Source organism: Hippichthys cyanospilos, chromosome 1, assembly GCF_059441005.1.
Source record: "Hippichthys cyanospilos isolate Australia breed blue-spotted pipefish chromosome 1, RoL_Hcya_1.0, whole genome shotgun sequence".
Lineage (NCBI taxonomy): Eukaryota > Metazoa > Chordata > Actinopteri > Syngnathiformes > Syngnathidae > Hippichthys > Hippichthys cyanospilos.
In genome coordinates, this window is record NC_142369.1 from 12638268 (window position 1) to 12662419 (window position 24152).

At 40.5% G+C, this 24152-nt stretch overlaps 2 protein-coding genes across 5 annotated transcripts; one reads left to right on the top strand and one right to left on the bottom strand.

Annotated features, from left to right (window-relative positions):
- Positions 1 to 729: 729 nt before the first annotated feature.
- On the bottom strand, positions 730 to 16910 carry LOC148429264 (uncharacterized). 4 transcript variants are annotated; one of them, XM_088417353.1, is made up of 11 exons: positions 16634 to 16910; positions 8052 to 8562; positions 6932 to 6981; positions 6712 to 6786; positions 6184 to 6243; positions 6052 to 6108; positions 5779 to 5982; positions 4472 to 4681; positions 2142 to 3759; positions 1161 to 1289; positions 730 to 1049 (listed from the first exon to the last, which is right to left on the bottom strand). In XM_088417353.1, exons 2-11 carry the CDS (start codon positions 8530 to 8532, stop codon positions 820 to 822), a joined length of 3114 nt encoding a protein of 1037 aa, XP_088273479.1. In that variant the 5' UTR covers positions 8533 to 8562; positions 16634 to 16910; the 3' UTR covers positions 730 to 819. The 4 variants fall into 4 exon arrangements, with proteins under 4 accessions (XP_088273479.1, XP_088273471.1, XP_088273462.1 ...); XM_088417345.1 differs by lacking the exon at positions 16634 to 16910 and adding an exon at positions 9504 to 9585; XM_088417336.1 differs by lacking the exon at positions 16634 to 16910 and adding an exon at positions 8701 to 8994.
- Positions 14389 to 23987, top strand: hs3st1l2 (heparan sulfate (glucosamine) 3-O-sulfotransferase 1-like 2). Its single transcript, XM_088417383.1, has 3 exons — positions 14389 to 14555; positions 20152 to 20395; positions 21106 to 23987. Exons 2-3 carry the CDS (start codon positions 20183 to 20185, stop codon positions 21769 to 21771), a joined length of 879 nt encoding a protein of 292 aa, XP_088273509.1. The 5' UTR covers positions 14389 to 14555; positions 20152 to 20182; the 3' UTR covers positions 21772 to 23987.
- The last annotated feature ends 165 nt before the right edge of the window (positions 23988 to 24152 follow it).

Below are 24152 nucleotides of genomic sequence, written 5' to 3' on the forward strand. Positions count from 1 at the left end.
TACTGATGATAGAAATGGTAAAGCTAACAGTCTAATCAAAATGTAATTTAGCTACGAGCAGTGATAGTTATAGTCATTGCTTGATTCTAAAATTATCTAATTATGGGCTGTATTGAAAAAAAAGGTTGGTTTGACTATCATTCGCCATCGGGTATCATAAAAAGCCAGGTTTTATGAACACAATGTTGACAGGATTACTCAGTCTTTCCCCCATGGCACTAAAAGTATGCATTATTTTATTCAAATTTAAGTATTACAGTGGAGTGTTCCATACCCAGCTATTGTTTTACTGCTCCCACACATGCTTTAAACACAATACTTAAAACAGTACGCATTGTCAGTTGTTGTATGCAGAGAATACCACTAAATGGCCATTCATCTCCTATAGCCGCTTTGTGTAAAGTGCTGGTGACACGGTCAATTTACACCATTAAGTTATTTAGCTGAGATGGCTAACACTGAACTATTAAAAAAGCCTCAAGTGATCTTGGTGTGTTTACCAATATGCCTTACATAAACAATTTTAACAGCTGTATAGTATCTTATATAACAATGCTCTAATCATGTTTTTATCATTTGTTCCAGGTACCTTTTTCCCACCCAGTAAGAAAACGGAATTACAAACACCTTCCAGGTAGGCTCAGTTGGACTGAAATTTTTTTACCCAGATCTCAGAATGGATATTTCAAAGCATTGAAAGTTAGCATAAAAATGAAAATGACACAATAATTAACAATTGTAAATATTTATTTAAAAAAAAAAAAATCAAAATTTACAGATAGAAACAAAGGATAGGAGTGTGAAAATACTAAACGGTCATCAGTGCTTTGAGGGGTTGGCTTGTCTTTTGAGGGCTGTGATCCGGTTCCTGACATAGTCCTTGACGCCTTTCCAGGAGCGCGTGCTCAGGGCTCGCGGCTCGGCGTCCAGACAGCGCAGACAATCGAGCTTCTGCGGCACCTTGTGGTCTCGGATTAAGGTCATCATATGTCTCTCCACGGCGGCAACCTCGCAGTCGCTCCATTTCTGCTTGCTGATTGGGGTGCCAACTGCATTTGGAAAAAAATATCAGTCAAAATGCAATAAAGTCCAAAACCGGACCCAAATTATAACAACATTTGCCAGGACCAGGCAAAATGATCAGACTCTAACTTTCTCACCTTTTGACTGCCGCTGTGGCTTAGTGGAACTGGTCACGTGCGCAGAAGACAATCCACTAAAGGTCTCACGGTGCTCCCATGATGCAACTGAGCCCGATCCTCCACAATGTAATGACGTTGCGTTTAGGCCTGGAAGATCATTATGGGTGTTCATTCTATAAACACACAACACAATAATTCCCTGTCCGATACACTTTGGAGCAAGAGCTCTTAACTACATAAATGCATGTGAGAAATTAAAGCTGGTGTCAACGAGCATCCTCCATTATAGATTTAAAAAAGAAATAACATTTAAACTTAATTAAAATGAGTACGAGAATACATGAATGCCCCAGACACAATAAATGTTAAATCATCAAAATCTTAAAAAAAAAAAAAAAAAAAAAAAAAAAAAGCCCTTAGGAACCTCTACAATAAATGAAAATGAGACATTATGATTAAAATGATAAACACCTTAACTTCTCTACTATAATTCTAACAAGATCAATTAAAAAGTAGTTAAACACTAAAGTAATCATCACTTTAAGCAGTTCGGTCATAAAGTACTCAATTATATTTAGGAAATAAGGTACTAAGTTACTTCAGAGCCTAATCAATTACGGTAGTTCAGTATTTGATTATGTCAGGTGAGAAGTAATAGAGTAAACCGATGACTTAATTCATTTATTTTTTGTTTGTCTTTTTCTTATGTTTCTGTTTATGCCTTTATCTATGAATTGTATCATTTAAAAATTGTGAGTTAAAAAAAAAAAAAAAAATTCTCCACTCATTTCAACATACTGTAGTTCCAGGGCACTAACATCCGAGAGATGGCAACAAAGCTTAAATTTTGAGTAAGAGAAACCTCCTGAACTTACTTAAAAATGGTTCTTAGGGCCAAGATGGGAGCAAAGCTCTGCTTTGTTTTAAATGAAGTTCTTCAACTCATGTTTCTTTAGTTCTTTGGCACAATGCCATTTTTGCATAAATCCGACAGCTCACCTTCAGGGTTGATTCCGATGTCTTTAAGCTCCATGCCCATGTTGTCTCGAAGCCTCTTTACTTGGTTATTGGGCCCTAGGATGAGGTCTGCCTCCTTGGGGTCCAGGCTGATAAGCTGCAGCATGTCGGCGTGGTGCTTGCGAATGTTGGCCGTTGTCAGCAAGTCAGGCTTCTTGGCGCCGCTTTCTTTGACGAAATTCTGCACGCACACAGAGCCGCGGTAGGCGGAGAGAGCGTGCGGGCGTCCGAACAGGAAGGCGTTCTGGGCGGGGACGCCGCAAGCCACGCGGGCCCCCGCCAAGAGCTCCAGCGCGGACAGGAAGGCCGGTTTGAGCAGGATAGGGACCAAACGGCCGCACGAGGACCGGATCTCCATCCTGCTGAAGACCCCGCACATGCTCCCCTCCAGCTTGCTCACTAATAAGTCCAAGTTCTCCTGCGGGTCAGGCTTCTTGACGGACTTCAAGGCGGCGAGCGGTAAGCTGGACACCTCACTGCTTTGCCTCCTGTTGAACAGAATTATCCGGGCCAGAATTGCTCTGGCCAGAGCGTCGTACGTTTCGGCCGAAGGCTCCGCTCGCAGTTTCTCCTCAGCGAGGCCGCGGACTTTCTCCACGTGGAAGCTCAGTCTCTTCGCGTCCTGGATGTCCGGTACTTTCTCCCTGGATTTCCTTTTGATTTTCCGCAGAACTGACAAAGCACCGGAGGAGATCATTGTGGCCCACTGTTTCCTGTAGACGACCAGGAAGTTCTTGGCCGACTCAGCCAGGTTGAAGTCCCCGCGCTCGAGCGCCTTCTCCTGCACAATGCGGCACACCTTCTGGAGGGAGTAGCCCAGTTTGATGGCCAGCGAGGGCGCGCTGTACGTTTGGCCGGCCGAATCGTAGCCGGCCAGGACGTTGACGGCCGCCACCACGTGTGGGAAGCTGTCAGGCATGAAGAAATCCTCCAGCCTCCTCAGCGGCGTCCTCTTCCAGGCTTCCAGGACCAGCCGAGCCATTTGTCGTAGGTTCTGCCGAATGTACTCCTGCCGCTTGGTGCTGGAGCCGTACTGCGCTAACATGTCCTCGCCGTAGCCCAGCAAGACGGGCTCGCTGAGGATGAGACGCGTCACGTCGTCGTAGATCATCTGCGAGAGGATGGCGCGGAAGCCGGCGCTGATGCCCAGGTCTCCCATGGCCTCCAGGGCGCAGCGGGTCTCCACACGCTCTTGCCCTATGCGGGGCTCATCGTCTTTCTTCTTCTGCCGTTCCGGGCAGCGCTTCATATGGCACGCAAGGTTCCTCTTTACGTACAGGCCTCGACAGTACAAGCAGTGCAAGAAGTTCTGCGCCTTGCCTGTCTTCTGGGGTCTTTTCCGCGGTGCCAGCTGCCCCTCGCCGGTACTCAGCACTTGCTTGTTGTGCACATAGTTGCCCTCGTTGATGAGCTGGTTCCAAATCTTCTGTCTCTCTCGGGAGCCTTTTGGGAAGCGCAAGGCGGCGGACACCTCCTCCTTGTGGCTGTGTCTGTGCTCCAGGTGCCTGGACATCTTGACGACGAGCTTAGAGCAAAACAAGCAGTAGTTCCGGCGATAAACCCGCTTGCAGCTTATCTGGCCTTTTTTCATGGCGCGTACCTAAATGGAAAAGCCAATCAAAAGCCTCATAAGTGACTTGCTTAGAGCCCCCAACTAAGTGAATGCAAAGATTACTTTCTAAATACGTTCTAATTCATGTTTGTAGCCTCCATGAGCCGTCACCTTACTGTGGTGGAGGGGTTTGCATGCCCCAATGATCCTAGAAACTACGTTGTCTGGTGCTTTAAAAGGACAATGTGTGGGATTTAGATTGTTTTTCAGTGCGGACCGCAGGCGGTGTTGCATTGTCCCGAGCTATAACAGACCTTGGCAGCCTTCGGAGGAGTGTCACCCCCCTTGCAATATCATTTAATGATAACTACACCTACGATTATATTTAAAACATACTGTTGGTCGTTAAGAACACATTTATTAGCAAGTTTTTGAAAATTGTAATTTATTCATTTTTAATGAAAAAGGGTCTAAATCTTAAACATTGTCCCTTTAAGCCCCTGGTAGGGTCAACCATGACAAACAGGTACCTAGGTGAGGGACCAGATTAAGCACGGCTCATAGATCCCTCATGATGAATAAAAATATTGGATCTCGTTTTTCCTTGCCCAAACAAGGGTCAGTGTGGCATAACATGGGTCCCCCTTACCATGGATTCACTACCTGTGTGATTTGTAACTTACATTACACTGTGCAATGTCTATATGAATTTGAATGACTATTCAGCCCTACATGAAAATATGAGATGCATTGAACAAACCTTCACATTCTTCAACCTGCTCCATTCCGTTTTGGCTTCTTGTGGCTCAGTGCGAAGGGACACAAGGAAGGGGCTTTTGTTGCTGCGAAGAGATCTGCGTGAGGCGGGAATGACATCTTCTCTGTAGTCTGATAGTGCGTCAGACACATCGCTGACGTCACTCGGTAAGAAAACAGAGCCTTCATCGGATGACTTGTCAGAGTGTTTTTCCTAAGCAAAGATGACAACATTACAGTTAAAAGTGCATGGGGTTGTCTTGAACCAAAGATTATTATTTTTTTTGTTTTAAATCAGTCTTGGATCAACTTTTCCCATTGAAATGAATGGAAGTACAGTAGGCCCCCGGTTTACGAGATTAATCCGTTCCGCGGTTGGAATTGTAACGCGAATTTACCGTATGGCGGGCAATCCAAACCCAAGTTAAATAGCAAATGCGTGTAAAACCCCAGTTAAAAACGTAAAAATTGTACATACATATTAAAAATTGGTATCAAAATAGTATAGTGAGTGCTTCTTATAAATAATATACATGTATACAATTAAATAACATCATAAATCAAAAATATAGAAACGATTTCATATATTCCATAGTGAGGGTAGCCTAGCTTTGCCTTTTTTCTATTTCTTGATTATCTCCAGCTTCATTTCTATATAAATCATCTTCTTACTTTTCTCTTTAACATCACTAGCAATCTTGGGCCCATGGCTGACCAATTCAAGTTTGAATTAAGCACTAAAATGCACAAGAAATATGTTTTGTTAAGCACTCACAGGCGAACAAAGCTTTAACATTCCGCCATTTTGGAAACCGTGACACCGACCAATAGCAGACCAGCATCTTAGTGCTTCCGTGATGCCGACCAATAGCAGATATATCAGAATCAGTTTAAAAAAATCCATATCAGTCTAATACAGACTCACTAAATGCAAAACAAATGCAGTAATAGGCATTTTTTACAAAGGCTAAAGAATATATTCCTGTGAGTACTGCTGTATGCGTAGTCTGCATGAGTTACTAATGCTTATATACAAATCGAAGTTGATTTATTGGAATCGAAGTTGATTGAACAATAACTCCTGCAACATTAAAGTTTCGTTGGCCCGTCTATGAGGTTTTGCATTGTGTGTTAGCATTATGCTTGCGACTTTTTGTTAGCCAATGTTTATGTGGTTTGATTTCATACATGTCTAAATCTTTGTTTCACATTTTGTTGGCCACTAATTCTTTCCCAGTGTAGCTAAATGAGATATTCGAACGGTTGATGCGGAGCAGTTGTACAAGAAACACGTCCAACAAGTCAACTTACAGATTCAGTTGCATCCTGTGCACACACTGAGTTGTCCGTCAAGTCGTCGTTGTTGTCGTCGTCTTCATGATGCTTGACGTTGGATTGAGGTGGTTGCAGGGGCGATGGCGGTTGCGATGACGATTGAGGCGGCGGTTGCGATGGAGACGGCGGTTGGGTCAGTGATCCCGGTGATGGGCTGTCTGACGACGCGTACCATTCGGGCTGACAAATGGAGAGCGTACATTTGAAGGCTGGCATGAAAGGATAAGGTGCACGTAATGACCAACCTACCTCGCTTTTGTGTGGAGTCTCACTTTGACGTGGCGAATGGCCCGTGGACTGAGGCGACTGAAAAGATGCAGAAACATCAGTCTGCAAGTCGCGCTTGTGTGCACGACTTGCCACAAAATCAAGAATGTTTGCCTGGGCGGTAGAGTGGGATGACTTCACGGAGACGTCGTCCTCAGGAGGCAACGATTCCAGCTGGATGAAAGAAACAGACGTTGGGGAATTAGCCCAATTTATAAAGAGTCATTTCAATGAGAAAACAATTTTGAAAAATATTTGTGATTAGGTAGTAATTTTTTAAGGCCATCTTTACTTGTTAACACAATAGGATCATTAATCTGTATTAAAAACACAATATCAAGATCCATGTCACAAACAGGTTATGCTTTCATTGGGTAGGTTTACAATATAATTCAGTCATATAAACCATGACCTAACATGAAAGGGTTTATTTATCTACTGCACTGAACAGTTGACTATGACTTTTGACCTGCCTTTTAAATGCAACAGGGACAACTTGAATAAATTACTATAGCAAATAAGGCCTAAAAATAGCAGACTTTGCAATTTGAAAATTGCATTCTACCTTACTGCATTCAAATTCAATTTCAGTTAACTCCACAATCCAAATCCTCCACACACATACAAATACAAAACACTCACCAGTTTGTCCAATTCCGCCAACTGTTTAAGTAAAAGAGAACGCTGATGTAGAACCATAGAACGTTTTGTTAATCCCTAAAATAAAAAAAAAGAAGGAACGAGGGAAGGAATTTTAATGATTTCATTATGGAAGGCAAATGAGCTCCAGAATGAGAGCTGCAATATCAACAACAACAACGATAATAATAATAATGTTACAATGTGCCATCATTTTCCTCACCGGTGTTGGAACAGCGGCTTCTTTGTCAGGATGAACAGAGTCAGTCAAGGCTGCAGGGGACAAAATTAATTAAATTGGTTGAGGTCCAAGTTTTTTCATTTCAATCTGTTCCAGTAGCCCAATAGTAAAGAAGTCACTGAAGCGGGAAAAAAAATACACTGAATGTGTGTACGTATGTAAGTATGAATGTATGTACCTGTATATTTTTTACATTTATAATGATTCTAACAATAAGTTACAAAATTATGATTTTTAATAATTTGTTTATTAATTTGAAATTGTCCAAATACCTAGAATTTCAGCTTCTTGGCTACTTCTTTTAGTGTGGTATGGAAGCAGACTGGTTATGATTATTTTTGAGTCAAAATAAAACATTTGTTAACATTTATTTTCAATTAAGTAATGATTCAACATATTTGTTTTGGATCTGACCAGCAACCAAGTAATTAAAAAGAATAAAAAGTTCTACAATTTCAACTTTTTAAAAATTCTGATTCACTGACTAATGGCCAAAATCAACAGATTAACCGATTACTAAAATAATTGTTGGTTGAATCCCATTTTTGTACATGTTCCTTTTTTTCCAGCGGCTTAAAGTGCCACTGTGTATTTAGTTGTTATGATAAATTTCAAACACTTGCAGAAATGTTTTCTCAACGACCATGTTTTAAATATAATCGTAGCTCCAATTATTATTAAATTATATAACATGAGGGTGTGGTACTTCTTCGGAGGTCGCCATGTTTGTTATAGCGATGGGCAGTAGTTGTACTGTTTATAGCTGCATTTACCATAATGCCCCTAAATTACACATAGTCCCTGGGAGTATGTGTAATTCTTCGCATGCGCCTGCCGGAGCTTTAGGGGCATTTTGGTAAATGCAGCAATAAACACTCCTGCTGTTTGTAGCTAAATCGTACACAGTATCACTTTAACACCAAAATTCACACGTGTTTGATCCACGAAAGGACGAATAAATATCTTAGGAGAGCCTCTTGTATACCTTTCTGTCCCTCCTCCAGTTCCTCATCTACATTTTCCTTGTCAATATGTATATGCAATGCTAGTGCCAACCACACCTTTTTGGAGGTAAAACACATCCAAAAAAGTGCCATATTACCTTGACAGGTCAATGAGTCTATCCACTGAGGAGCCACAGATGGCGCCGACAAAGTTTGGGTATGAGCAGGAGGCACCTCGCTGGCGCTCTGAAAAGACCCCAGAGATGAGGGCGACTGAAAAGAGGACGATGTGCAGGAGGGTGGCACGCAAGGGGCTGGTGCGCAGGACGGTGGAGTGCAAGAAGGCGGCGCAATTTGGGATTGATGGCCGGCCTGCAGCGGTCCGAGCTTTTCTCGGCCATCCATCATCTGCGGCGGGTCAAAGGTGGCGCTGGCGAAAAGCGAGGCGGGGGACACGTGGCTGTGCGACATGGACGCCAATGTGCGTAGGAAGTTGTCGCCGGGCGCATGCGGATGGCCATAGTGCAGTGATGGGTCCCGACCCGAAAGTGTGTTAAGGAGGGGATTCTGTGTGGGCATTGCTGACCAGTCCATCTGGCTTGCCCAGGCCTGACTTTTATTCGCAGTCATGTGGTCCATTGTCTTCCAGAACCCATTCACTCCTGTTACCTAGGAGACCAGGTGTAAATGACAAGATTTAATCACCACAATGCAATTTTATTACATTGAAGGAAAGTTAATTCCATCAAAAATATGATAGTATAATAGTACAAAATAGATAATGTGAACGCACCAATCACAGCTCACCTGCTTTCTATGTTGGCTCATGTTACATCTACAAGCTGAGCAGTGATTGGTTGCTATCTGAGTGTGATATCATTTTCAGTCAAGAGCAAGTGGCTTAATGGGTTCTTCAAGGTCGTAATTGTACATAAAAAATAGTTATCAAATTAATTATAGAAAAAAACCTAAGCTTTTACACTGCTTAAACTAGCTAAATACGTTCGCTTTAATTATCAGCATTTTTAGTGAGTAGAATCTATGGCATATTTTGTGGGGATACTGTAAAGGACTACTCGAAACATAATTATCCCATAGCCATCTTATCAATAAAATTGAAGTGATTGAATATTTTTAAAAAATGATTTCACGATAAGTTTAGCTGTTTTTCAATAAGGTTCTACTTTAAAAAAATGTTCTATTGTATGCCTTTATGAATTCAGTTGCGCTGAATTAAAAACGTGTACTTATGCCACCTGTACTGCTTCATTGTGTTATCACTAGAGATGCAATTCATTGTCTGCAGTTTGATCAAAAGTAACGCTTTGGCACGGTGTAATTCATTGGGGATTGCCGTCAGTTCCACAAGTCCACCTAACGTGTCTAGTCAAACAAAACAAAACACGACATGATTTAGGGAAGAGGGAAAAACGAGATCCAGTTTCGAGTTCTGCCTATTAGTGTAGGCTAGCTTATTAGCGAAGTCAGGCTACCGCGTTCCGGCGTCGCAGTCTTCTTGCCTAACAACATAGCCATTAATGAACGTCTTGGTTGACTAATACATCTGTATTTGATATCAAACAAATTTCATACAAAAAAAACCATCATACCCGCAAAAACGCACGGGAAGTCTCACTGCTAAAGGCATCTCATGTTTGTCGTTACATAACCCGGAAAGAGATTTAAATAAAATAATAACAACAACTACTTCCGGTTCGCCTTCGAAACTCCAGGTTTCCTTTTTTTCAATTACTGTACATCATTACGTTATTTTGGGAGTTCTATCTGCATTATTAAATTCGAAATTAAAGCGAAATTTATTGTTAGGGTTAGAATGTAGGGTTAGTGTTAGAATGTACAGCTTAAAAACCCATTACGGTGCTTGAATTTGTTGTTTCAAGTTAACAAGTTGTTTCAAGTTAGTTCCCAATAATGAATAAAGTTTCAAATTTGGGTTGGGCTTTCAGACCAGTGATAGGATTTTAAATTACGTTTTCACGCCAGGGTTGTGTTTGAGTTTTAAGTTATTTTTAGTCAGGGTAAAAGTGGATAAATGTCTGAAGGAGGCACAAAAATACACACGATATATATATATATATATATATATATATATATATATATATATATATATATATATATATATATATATATATATATATATATATATATATATATATATATATATATATATATTTTTTTTTTTTTTTTAAGTGTATTCCACTGGAGAGGCTATCTTTTCATTCTCCAGTGGCTCCCTTTTCTTCTGGTGGTAGCACATCATACGCTAAATTATTAACCCAATTTTCACACCTGACCTGCTGCTCACACTCATGGCACCATTTTGACTGGAAACCCCAGAGCACATCACCCACTAACGGTGTTTCCAGAAGGCAGTAGGATGTTTTTGTTTATGTTTTTACAATTTTAAAATCGCTATGAATATGTGTATGTGCACATGTATGTACTGTACCAAAGTACAGGATTTGTGTTTTCAGACATGACTTTTTTGGGGGGATCTCCTCTTGATAGAAATGTCATTTTAATGAACATATACATGTTTATCCTTTTTAGTGTAACTGTGAAATATCATGGCATGTCCTCCACTTATATTCACATTGTATTTGTTCAAAAATAAAAATGTTAAGACAAATAGGCATTAATAGGCAAGTCTACAAAGCATGATGACACTTTACACTAAACAAGGTAGATGTATTAAAGACTGTCAAGTCAGAAACATTTAGGCAGTTAACACAACATTTCCTGTTAGCGTTTTTATTTGAAACCTGTTTACACCACTTATATTCTACTACTTAACATACTGGCGCTAAGTTTTTGTGGTTGTTTACTGCTATATTTGGTAGTAAATTATTGTGACTTGGTGACACCCTTCCATCCATCCATTTTAGTAGCCGCTCATACTCACTAGGGTCCCTGGCTTGCTGATGCCTATCCCAGTTTTATACCGGCAGCAAGCAGGGAACACCCTGAGCTAGTTGCCAGCCAATTGCAGGGCACATAGGGACGAACAACCATTCATTCACCCAATCACAGTTTAAGACCATTTAGAGTGGCCAATACATCTGCCATGCATGTTTTTGGAATGTAGGAGGAAGGCGGAATGCGCCAAGAGAGCTTACGTGGGCACAGGGAGAACATGCAAACTCCATACGTGAAGGCTGGAGCGAGCTGAAATTGAACTTGGAATTCCAAACTATGAGGCAGACATGCTAACCACTCTTCACTCATGCGCTTCCGCCCCCTTGGTGACACCCTCACTATAAGAGGTAATGCAGTGTTTTGTGATTGATCCGAGGCCCATAGGAAATTCCTGTTCAGTCTATTTCAGAATAGCAACCCTAAGGCGCTCATGTCACAAGCTGGCCTACCAGGAAATCATCAAAACATCCAGATTACTTCTCAAAATAGCAAATGTCTTGCATCTTTTTGGTTGTGGCTTCATCAGCGTTTGGTGGGTCTACTCATGATAAACAAGCCGACCGTGTTTCATGTTGCTAAAATAAACAGACTTTGAGGTCTGCTTTATTCATTTTTATCCCGGTAGCGTTATCAGGTTTTCACTATGAGAAAGTCCTCAAAATAGCCCGAGGACAATACCAGTCATTTTGAAGATGGCCCAAAATATGATATCAATGAATTGCCATGAAAAGCAAATATAAACAGACAGCAAACCGAGTGAGCGTCAGCAAAGGCTGCAAGAAAACTCCCTTGACAAGCGTGTAATAAGCCAGTGTGAGTATTTTGCACCATTTCATTGTGTCTTTATCTCCTTGCGCTCAGCTGCCCAGGGTAAAAAGCAGAAGAAGTAAAAGAGGCTGCCGGTTTGGAGCAAATTACCCACGCTTCTTTTGCAGCAACACCCCCCCTTGCGTTGCCCTGTGGGGGTCCAAGCCAGCACCAAATTGTTTTGTTGTGCAAGGACATACGAGGTGTGCCAACATGTCGTCAAAGACCGAGAAGCAGGAAGCGAGAGAAGACATTTTCTGACTCAAGAGAGGGAAAAGGGAAGAAAGGGGGACGCTAGACTGTCCCCCGGGGGTCTCAGGGCGAGTGAACCCTCCCAAACACCACCCGCTGAGAAACTCAACGGGGGGGTTTGCGTTTTATTTTGGAAAGAAAACCTTCTCAGCGACCCGGATAGAAACGTCGTACATTGCTGCGTTTCAGCTGGTGGAGGGCTTTGTGCTTTTGAGGTGCCGCGTAACATACATATTGAGCACAATCGCTTCCAGCACAATGGGGGACCCATCAAATGCCACTCATTCATGAGACTGTCATTACCGTGGTTATAAAAGTCTACACACCCAAGTTTGAGTGCAAAGATTTGGTGATAAAAGCAAAGAAACCAACAGAAATCGTTTAAAAACTATCCACAATACTAGAATGCTCAGAGCAGGGCCCAGAATACTCTGGGCATTCTAGTGTGTATTTTCCGCACTATAAGGCGCACCGGATTATAAAGCGCACCCTCAATTAATGACATATTTTAAAACTTTTTCAATCACAATAAAGGAATACTCAAAGTAATAACAATAATAACTCAAATAATAACTCTAAACTCTCAATAGCATAATAACTCAATGTCAATATGAGCAACTTTGTTCAACTATAAACACACAAAAGAAACAGGTAAAGCTTACTTTATCACTTCATTCCCCATCTACCAATCCCAATCTCAATATTGATCCTTATATAAGGCGCACCTGATTATAAGGCGCACCATCAGCTTTTAAAAAAAATTAAGGCTTTTAGGTGCACCTTATAGTGTGGAAAATACGGTAAGTGGGATGTGTAGCAGAGTTCATGATTAATCATATTCAGACTCATGTCAAAAGTCAGTCAGCGTACATTTGTGACCTTTTAAATAGCACCTGAAGAACCCCGTTTAGATTTCAGACGTTCTACACTCTAAAATGTTTGGTTGAAAATAAACCAACTATGGGGGATAAGAGAAGGGACTGGCCGAGTATTTGGATCAATTTGGACCAAGGTTATGGGTTATTCGCACTTAAAAATTTTTGCTTTTGTTGGACAAAATAACGTGAAAAATTGGGTTCTTTTTGAAAAAACAACCCAGAAAGTTGGGTAAAAATGGACCCAAATATTGGGTTGGTGCCTTTTGTGCTCATCCATCAATCCATCCATCCATCCATCCATCCATCCATTTTATATAGCCACAAGGATCACAGGCTTGCTGGTGCCTATCCCAGCTGACTTCGGGCAGTAGGTGAAGGACACGCTGAACCGAGAAGTGACACATGACAAGTTGGGTCGAACCTTTAGTATGGGGGACAATCTGGATTTTTAAAATAATTAAATCATTGAATAACCCACTGCACATAAAATGCATCGAAGCAACTTATATTTTCCTGGAACGAACCCTCTCCAGGCAGGCGTTGCAAATCTGCAACAATAATATAAGAGTCCCTTAGGTATTCCGCATTATTATTGATTGAGGCATTTTTTTTAGAAGTTTGAAAAAAAAAGAAACTTAATTTGAGCCGGAAAGGGTTAATTAATTCTATCATTATTTCCAACGTATTTTTCAATGTTCGTTTGTTTGTTTTATTGAAAATCTTGAGTACCCCTGAAGTTCCTTTAAGTACCCCCAGGGGTACCCGTACCCCCATTTGAGAACCATTGTTTTAGAGTATATGCTTTATCCTGACATTTTTTGCTTTCTCGCAGAAGACTAAAGATTTTGTACTAATACTGTTTCAAGTCACGATTTTCTTTTTAAAATTCACCTGGCATTTAAAGAAAAGCAACAAAAAATGGAGAGTAGCAGCAGAGTTTTATTTGGCTTTGAATTTGATGAAAATATAAAACCTGCCCGATTGCTGGGTCTGGAACTGTACTGGAAGTACATCAACACAATTTTTACTTTTAAAACAAATTCCTTGAAATACACTTGGGGGAACACCAAGTTTGTTTTTTCTCTTCCATGTCACCTCAGGAAACATGTGCCAAACACACATTTTGGAGTTATAATCAAAAGGATCAATCTTATTCTCACCGGGCTGTAACTCTTTTTTTTTTACACAAATAGTTTGGCAGATTTGAGGTGTTGTTTTGCACTCAATTTTTCTTCATATGAGGCCAATTTTAAAAACGGTGACTGAGTCGAGAAGCCATTATTTTTTTGTGTGGCTTTGTGTTTTTTTGTTCCGATGCTCTCTAACTTATTTATGATGGAAGGGACTCGCCCTAGAAGACTGGAGGAGGAAGAGGAGGGTGTGTGCGTGTGTGTATGATGAAAAGGGGTAAAAACTGGGAATCAACTTGGGGGTGGTGGCGCGAATGAAAAAAAACTGAGCTGATGTGACAGAAATGAAAGACGGGCGGTGGAACGGAGGAAAGAAAAGGGGGTGTTTCCCCTAGGCGTGTGTATATGTGTGTGAGATTACGCACACACTTACACATACACAAACACACACACATTCCCTGCCTCCCAGCCAGTTGCAGCATCACACGCTCAGCAAGTCGGTGTCAGTGGCGGCACAAAGCAAAGTCGTTCCATTTGCCACTCGTGAGCGCACACGCACACACGCACACACACACACTTATTGTAGTGACAAGAGGCGAGGCGCGAAGCAAAAAGCAAACGAGACAACGAGCAGAAGAGCACACCCAAGAAGAGTCAGGTAAGACCTTTAAGCTCACTTTGCTTTATGAAAATGACAAAATGTTTCATAGTGTATGTTTACTTAGAGCCGATCCAAATGTTTTGGTAGCGTTTGAGTTCTCTCTATGTTGATCTCTTGTATCTGATTCCATGAGCTGTTTTAATGTGAATACAGTTTTGTGGGATTTTCCCCATTAGTAAATGTCAACTTCAGCTTTTTAAATATAGTAGTAATATGCTGTGCTCACGTCAAAATTTTTGCTGTATCGTGGCAGCCCTTGGACAATTGGTTTCATGTCACAAATAAGGTGAACATTTTTTTTTCTCCTAACAGGAGAAAACTGTAACACTGAGCGTCCCTCTGGTGCTGCTGCTGTATTGGTTAGCAACAGCAACAGAGTTAAATTGGTTGTGAAATAAAGGCACTATTTTAGAAACCGAAAGATAAATTGACAGGTTTTTTTTCCGATAGTGTAATCTTTATTGTTAGTCAAGTCAAGTTTATTTGTTTAGCCCTGAATCAAAACTTTTACTATTATTTTTATTTATTTTTTTAATTTTATAATGTGAAAATTTGGTCCCACTTTGAAGAAAATTCTTTTCTTGACATTGTCTTTTATGACAAAAGCCCTCGTTAAAAGACTTCTTTCCAGACAAGTTAGATTTTGTATAAAAGTTACTTCTTAATTGCTTAATTTATTACAGGTGTCAGATTAACAGGTTATTTGAGATCAATTAAGTAGTCATTGGTTATTTTTTTAATTGCATTAATATAATTTTTTCTTGTATCTCGAACAGTAAGCTGATATGCATTTTTTGTAAGAAAGAAGTTGCTCAGCACAGATGCAGCACAAGTTTAGCCTACCACATAAATGCAAAGCACCCAGCTTTGACAGCAGCCAGTGCTGAAGTTGACAACAAAGATCCTAATGCAGCTCACCATTGCAAAGCATTTAGCCAATCAAAACTCACAAACACCTGCTTTTGACGTTCAAAACTAAAGGCTACATCCACCAGATCTTAGGTCTAGTCTCAAATACAGCAGAAGGTAAATGGTGATTGTAACTGTAAAGTAAATAAGTAACAGAAGCCACTTTTATCTTGGTTCAATTGTTTGCTCTATCACAATAAAAAATATATCTAAAATTTAAAAAAAACCACTCCTTTTGAGGGTTTTTATCAGAAATATTAAGGTGTGTTAAAAACAAGATTGAATACATTAATAAATTACACATCGTAATTTATCTCAGTTTTTAATCTCTTGACAGCACAAATTTGGTTGAAGGATGAGTTTATTAAAGATTTTTTGTGGACATGGATAATTTTCCATATATTCATTCAAATAGCCGTGATTTCGACCAGGTCAGTAATGCCTTCTGTGTCGGATTGGTTTTCTCCATGCGTGGTGGTTCCTTAAAAATCTAGTAGGCACACGATGACAAAAGAGACGGCTGGTCATACTGACATTTTTAACAAATATGACAAAAATTTGGAAACAAACAATACCAAAACTCCTTTCTTTCTTTCCTCGTGAAACTTTGACATTAGTATGTTATTAAAACTACATATTTAAAAAATATATTTTATTTTTCATACGGTGATACAGTAATAACTTTTCTATCAAACAAAACATCTTTGGGGTTTTTTCTTTAAAAAAAAAATAATCTTGAGCTGCGTAAATGTTGTTTTTTTCTTGATAAAATATGATGTCCTGCAATTGACTGGCAACCAGGCCAGGGCGTCCCCCGCCTAATACCAAAAGCCAGCTGGGATAGGCACCAGCAAGCCTGTGACCCTCGTGAGGATATACAAAATGGATGAATGGACGGATGATCAAATACGACCATACTGTAGATAACAGGAGAACCTTTTTAAGGGTGTCCTTTGAAAAATCATTACAATTTTTTTGTGATTCTAATTTTTATAATGTATGTATGCATTACTGGCACCTTACATGCAAAAGGTGGGAGGGGGGGGCATTAAGGCACATTAGTTGGAGTAGCGGGCCTGAATAATAAATGCTCTTTATTTATGAGAGTGCATACGTGTCAAATCTCGTGGAGTGCACACACACTCACACACAGACAACGCACTCACCTCTGGATTACGGTGTTTAGTTCAAGGACACGAGAGCAGAATAGGATTTCTGTCAGCATTTGGCTATAGTTCAAGGTTCATTCCAAGGGTGATTTTATGCGTGACGCAGACAGTAGAAGTCAAGTGTAGAGCGCAGATCTACGTCAATGCACGGTGGTCGTTGCACATGATTTTAGCATCTGCCTGCATGGACAAAAGGTGAGAAGACAAATTGAACTCATATGACCAAGAGGTCCCCTTTGTTTAAACTAGAAGATGGAAAGGATTTAATACATTTAGAAAAATCAAACAACCATTACAAAACAACAAGAATTAGTTTTAACAGTAAAAAAGATGTAGTTTCATGAGGAAAGTCATGTCTTACAACATTTTTTTAAATAACAAGAGTGCATACATCATATTTTAAAGATGTCATTATCTTAAAACCATTAAAACATTTTATAAAACTCAATGTTACGATATTTCAATCAGAAATTTCCAACAGAACAATTTTGACGAGTGGTTGTAATCTTACATTGTAAATCTACCCCAAAAAGTCACAAACTGTTGTTATATAAGTACAAGTATATATAAAAGTTGTCACATAATTTCATAATGAATTTGGTGTCAATTAAGCTTTAAATTTTGGACACCTCTAGAATACATCCATCCATCCATTTTCTATAGACGCTTATCCCCACAGGGGTCGCAGGCTTGCTGGCGCCTATCTCAGCTGGCTTTGGGCAGCTGAACTGGTTGCCAGCCAATCGCAGGGCACACAGAGACGAACGACCAATCACGCACCCAATCACACCTGAGGACAATTTAGTATCTCTAGAATACATTGTTTTCTATTTTCAGGGGAAAATAGTTGGATGCATACAGGAGCAATATCTATATTTTCCCATATAATCTTTTTCACTATGACGATAGTAATCTGCTCCCATACTGTTCCAATTCTGTATAATTCTGATGTGTTGCGCTGAAAATAACAAATACGTTCTGTATAAGGTTTGCACGATTCTGTCTACACCTGAACCACCAAATGGAAGTGGAGTTGGGCTTCCTCTTTGTGTTATTTTGCCTTCCTGAGCTTCCTCCCTGGGGTGCGCTGCTCGAGTGAGGCACTCGTGAAGCGGTTTCCATGGAAAGTTTAACAGCACTGGTCCAAACACACCTGAGGATGGAGGCAAACCTTCAGCAATCCCATCACATTTTCACTCACGTGTGTAGTAATTAACCCAGAAAAACAAGCAGCCCTGACCCTGACAATATTGAACTCACTGGTCCATGATGATATTGACCAGACACAACAGTAACCCCCCCCGGAACCCCTCCTTCTTTCCATCTGTCAGCTGCTCGTGCTTCCAGACTCGAGCCAGCACGCGACCAGTGACTCGATGCCACCTATCGCCCTGGAACTGATGACCTCAAAAAAAGAAAAAGACCCTAAGAGCTTTGCTATGTTTGGCTACATGAGCGTCTTTGCTGTTTTGGTTAGCTGTGGCCATGCCTACAGACAAAGAGTAAGATTCTGAAGCGTAGGTTTTGCTAGCCAGCTAATTTCATTGGGGACATTGCGGCGGACACTCACTGACGCCTATGGCCCTTAACTTCATATCGTGAGAAGGAAGACTCATGCTGAATGTCCAAGTGCCTCACTGTGCAGGAGCCAAAAATTCTGAAAAAAAAAATCTTTTGGTTAGAAACTGTTTTACGCTATACGCCACAACTTAGCGCTGTCTTCACCCTATCTGCACGTACAGTAGGTATTGTACTTTGTCTTAACTCCTTCAAATTGTCAGGATTTCAAGCATGGTAACAGATGGACACATGGTAACACATATTTTCATGTATAATAGCAAGTGGTTAATTAGCATTCTTATTTGTGAGCAAAAAAAAAAAAAAAGCTTAGCAAGCTCCATGGTAATTTCTGGGGCATTAACTGAAGGAAGAATCTACTATATTTCGTTACAGATGACTGTTCCACTTGCGTCAACGTTATGAACCGTTTCATGGCACTTCTACAAACTGCTGAGTGTGTTTTTGTGTGTGAGTGTAGATGAAAGCGACAGTAAGAATTGCCGTTGTTTGGCTTTTGATACGGTTGACCCAGATCTTAGCACGCTCTCCTAGCGCAAGGAACAGGAGGGGGATATTTTGCTCAAGGGGGATACATCTGTTTGGGTGGAAGCAGAGAGCTGCGGTGCTTTCGAGGACTCCCCGCTGAGTGAAGAAAAAGGTGATTTTTGGAGTAAAAGCGAAAAAGTGAATTTACCTGCAAAATCGGTTGTCTTCCCAGGTTGGTGCTGGATGAGGAAGACAGTAGATAATGCAAGTAATCCACTAGGACATTGCACTACACACACAGACTGTCTGCGCAAATATTGCAACATGAATGACGCCAATGGCGTCTCATCAGGGACCGGCCAGAAGGTTTCAATGGGGCGCCGTGCTCCCAAAAGACGCAATTATCTGTGGAACTAGACAGGTTCCTCTTCTGAGAAGATCTCAACTATGCTTGTGGGATAATTAATAATAAAATAACAACAACAAAAACAGGAAGTTGGAAAAAAAAGATGACGCGTATTTGTTTAAAATGTGACATGGCAACTAGCGTTTGTTTGAAAAAAAATATGACGGCACAGCTAGTGTTTGTGTTAAAATGTCACTACACACTCATTTAGCATAAGATCTGTCTAGACTCCATGCACTAGTATTTTTAAAGCAAATTTACCTAGCCATTTTTTACTGTTACAAAAAGTAAAAAAAAAAAAAAATATATATATATATATATATATATATATATATATATATATATATATATATATATATATATATATATATATATATATATATATATATATATATATATCAATTACTTTTTTTATGAACCATTAATACCTTCATTAACCGGTTTTCCCACTGTTGGTGAAAATTACGTCACATTTCTGATGAAGGTGTAGGAAATTACCAATCCCAGCTAAATCTATGAATGTCACATGACCAAACCCAGCAAATAGGTGAGTCGTGATTCGTTGTTCAAGAAAAATAATGTAGTTATCAAACGAAGTAATAGACAAAGCATTATCTTGGTATTGCTGAAAAAGGGTGAATATTATTGGTATCCTGTAAAAAAATGACAGCAAGTATTCGTTTAAAATTCTAACTCAAATAGCCCAACTAGCAATTGTATGAAAACGTGAAAAACACCAATCTCAAGTATAATAATTTAAAAACAGAATTACAACTTTTGTGTGTGTGTGTGGGAGGGGCAACTAGTATTTGTTTTAAAATGTCAACAAAGCAGCAGAGAAACATTTGTTGAAAAATAAGACACCTTGCATTTCAAAAAAAGACTTTAAAAACATGGTAAGTCGTTCATATGACAACCAGCATCTTAAAAAAATGACTATAAGGGTTTGAAAATCTCTTAACGATGTGGCTAGCATACTTTTCTTTAGCTCAGTTCAGCAAGCATAAATATATTCATTTAGATATTCCTTCTTTGCCTTTGAGCGTCTTGGTTTTTCTTCCAGTTTACCTGAGCGGACCGATGTGTGTGTCGCCATGCTGTGGACGCTGCCGGTACTGCTCTTGTCCGTTAGCTCAACCCTGGATTCGAGCTCCCCTGATGACGTCGGCTCGTCGTTCTACAACAACAAAGGTAACGGCGAGCAGAGGCTGCCCAATGCCATCATCATCGGCGTGCGGAAAGGAGGAACCAGAGCCCTGCTGGAGATGCTCAACCTGCACCCTGATGTGGAAGTGGCAAAGGCAGAGGTACAACATAAGAAAAACACTTCAGGGAAAAGCTCTTTTTTTTTATTAGTCCAGTTTTGTTTTATATCAAACTTGTATTCAAGTCAATCTTGCATTTGGTGTATCCTAACCCACACATCTTCCAATCTTTATGTAACTCCAATGGTTATAAAACTAGAGAATTAATATATAATGTTACTTTTTAACCATAATGTTATGTTCTGTGTCAAACTGGCCCAATTGAAAGTTAATGAAATGCAGTGTTTTGAATTCATCTGCTAAATGTATGTGCATTTAACCAATCTATTTCAAATGGCCTTTGTTTGCATTTTCGTTTGGGGATATGACAACACACATTCATACAAAATGTGATGGTATAGCTTAACATTAGTTTTAAAACTGTGATTTTGTAGCAAGCGTTTATTGACTTGACAATGCAGCTAGCATTTGTGGAAATTGTGAGCAACAAGCCAGCTCTTATCCACAAATGTTTTAGCGGTTTAACGGAACTTGGATTTTTTTTTGGTGCAGCAAGAATTTTGCTCAAAAACATATTTTGTATGAAAATGTGACGTATTTACTCATTAAATTGGCATGATAGCTCACGTTCGTTGAAAATGCATTGATGTAGCTTACATTGTTAAAAAAAAAAAAAAAAAAAGTGAGAACATTACTAACGTTCACTTGTTTGACAAGTCCTAACATAACCAGCGCCCCCTCCCTGCCGTCAGGTGCACTATTTCAACGTGGAAGATCACTACAAGCGGGGCCTGGCCTGGTACCTCTCCCAGATGCCATTCACCGGGCCCGGCCAGCTGACGTTGGAAAAGACCCCCGGATACTTTGCCGCGCCTCAGGTTCCATCTCGGGTCAGGGCCACGAACCCAAGCGTCCGCCTGCTTCTGATCGTGCGCGACCCGGCCGAGAGACTGGTGTCTGACTACACTCAGGTCCTGCACAACCGCCTGGCTCGTCAAAAACCCTACCGGCCTCTAGAGGAGCTTCTTCTACGCGAGGGCCAAATGGACCCGGATTACAAGGCCCTCCAGAGGAGCCTCTACCACCGACACCTGGCCCGCTGGCTGGAGGTCTTTCCCATAGAGCAGATCCACGTGGTGGACGGCGACGCCCTGGTCCGAGACCCCTACCCGGAGCTGAGACGAGCCGAGCGTTTTTTGGAGCTACCGGCCCGCATCGGCCCGGAGAACTTTCGCTATAACAGTACCAAGGGTTTCTACTGTCTCCTGGAGGCTGGACGAGAGAAGTGCCTGGACCAGTCCAAAGGGCGACCTCACGCGCCCTTGGGAAGACTCGCCTACAGAAAGCTCTGCCAGTACCTGGCCGAGCCCAATCAATTGTTCTTCAACATGGTGGGCAGAACCTTCTCTTGGTGCTGAGGACAATACGGACCATGCAGTGTCTGACGGAAACAGATCTAGGTGTGACTTAACAACCATGCTGGTGCCTCCTTGAAGAAAACTGTGCCAAATGCTAATGTGCAAGTAGCTGGAATAAAAAATAACATCGCAAGTAGCATTTGAAAAAAAAAGAATGATACAACTAGAGAACTCTGGATTTTAAAAACACTGATACAGAGCATTTAAAGCAGGGGTGCTCAAAACCGTCTATTGTTGGTCATCTGCGTGACATCGCTTTAGATGGGGGGGACTCAGCCTAAAAAAAAGAATGTCGATCGAAAAAGTCAGTTGTGAGTTGTCGCTTGATTTTGTTTTTATTGCGCCGCGAATTGACAGTTGAACGTGATTTCGGCACAACGCCGTGTGAATGTGATTTCAGAACAACGCTGTGTTGGTACCATCGCAAGCTGCTCACGCTTGGAGCAAATGATTACCAAGCAGATCGTTGTCGCGACCGTGCATTTGGGAGGAACTTCAACGTAAAAGCGTCCCAAGGTCGTTGGTGTCATACATCCCTTGTTCTGCTACCGTTTCTTTTGAAACATTGGCTGACTCTCCCACGTTTGGATGTTTTTCTATTATAAAGGAAGCGCATTCATCTGTATTTAGCATCTAAAAAAGAAAACTCATCCCATAGTTACTGCCCAATGAGTGAGTTTATCTTGCCTGAAAGAAGAAGCGATGAGTACTACAAACTTATATGACGTATGAGAGTGGCACAGCCCAACTGTGTGGTCATTCGTATGGTGTTCAACAGTGCTATCACGCAACATTGTTTCACGATATCACTGCAAAAATAGGAGCTCTTGATTTATTCTACCAATGATGAGTTCCATTTGCCGTCCATCGCTGGTAATTGGGATATAAAAGTAAAAAATTTGGGAATCGCATCTCGAGGCAAAAAAGTTTGGGCATCCCTGATTTACAGTATTTCAAAACAGAACGCAGTTAGTTTTTTAAAAACAAAGCACTGAAAATGTCAGCATTTCATGTAGAATTTTTGAAAAAAAAGCCTCTTAAAGCTACCAACTGTGAAACAAACAAAAAAAGTAATCATTTTTAAGGCAACAAGACAGCTTTGTGACTTACAGCTAATCAAGTATTTGTCAAAAAAAAAAAAAACACGTGTTCAAAACACATGGCAATGCAAGTAGCATTTGTTTACAAAAAATGAGATAGTGCAGCTAGCATTTGTTTAAAAAAACACAAAAGGCGGAGGAAATTGGGGGGGAAATGTTTGTGTAGCTAGTTTGTCTAAAAAATTAAAAAATAACTACGCAAGTTAGCATTTGCTTGAAAATACAAAAAGGCAGCTTGAATGTTTAAAAATGAAGCAATGCAACTCGCACTTGTTTAACAGCTCAACATAGCTGACATTTGTTTATAAAGACGCGCAAAGGCAGCTGAAATTAGTTGAAACATGACAATGCAGATCAAAAAGGCATTTTGGACATCCATCCATTTTCTTCGTTGCTTTGCTTCAGTGGGTTAGCAACCACGCTGGAGTCTATCTCGGCTATCTTCGGGCAGTAGGTGGGTTACATCATCAAAGGGTTGCCAGCCAGTCAAGGGACACATAAACGAACAAACATTCACACTCACAAACACACCTAAGGGCAATTTGAAGTATTTGATATATTTACCGTTACAAAATTTTAAGAATGTGGGAGGAAACCGGAGTATCCAGACAAAACCTACTCAGGCATGGGGAGAACATGCAAACTCCACACAAGAAGGCTGGAGCCAGAATCAAATCCACAACCTCCGCAGTTCAGCTAAAGTTAAAAAAGAAAATCACAACAAAACGGTAATGGTGCTAGCCAGCTAGTCTAAGTGATAAAATGCAGCAGGAGATTGTTTCAAATAATTCCAACACTGGTGTGGTTTATGGTAAATTTGCTTGGGGAGAAAAAAATATGCCACGGAATTAACACAAACCATTAAAGTGACGTTATCGTGGGGGGAAAAAAAACAAAACGTAATGAATAACACACAATGAACTCTTCTCAAATGTCAATTAAGATTACACACTGAACATTTTGCAGCAATTACATGTCTGTTAGTAAAACATTTTTATGTTACGTTAGGATGAATGTTACGTAGAAATATTTATTTTTTCATTCACGAGTAATGAATTGTAACTAGTTTTGTGTGCTGTTTTTATTAAACGCATTTTCATTGACTCCTGGAGGTGACGTGACGCTGCCGTCGATTGCAGTTATTTCTTTGACCATTTACCAAAATAGTTTTGCATATATTACAGTAATATTGCTCGAGATATCCATATTCCTCACAACTGCACAGGGTGGCATAATTATGTAAAAATCGTAAAGGGAACACCACAGTCAAATAAAATTCAG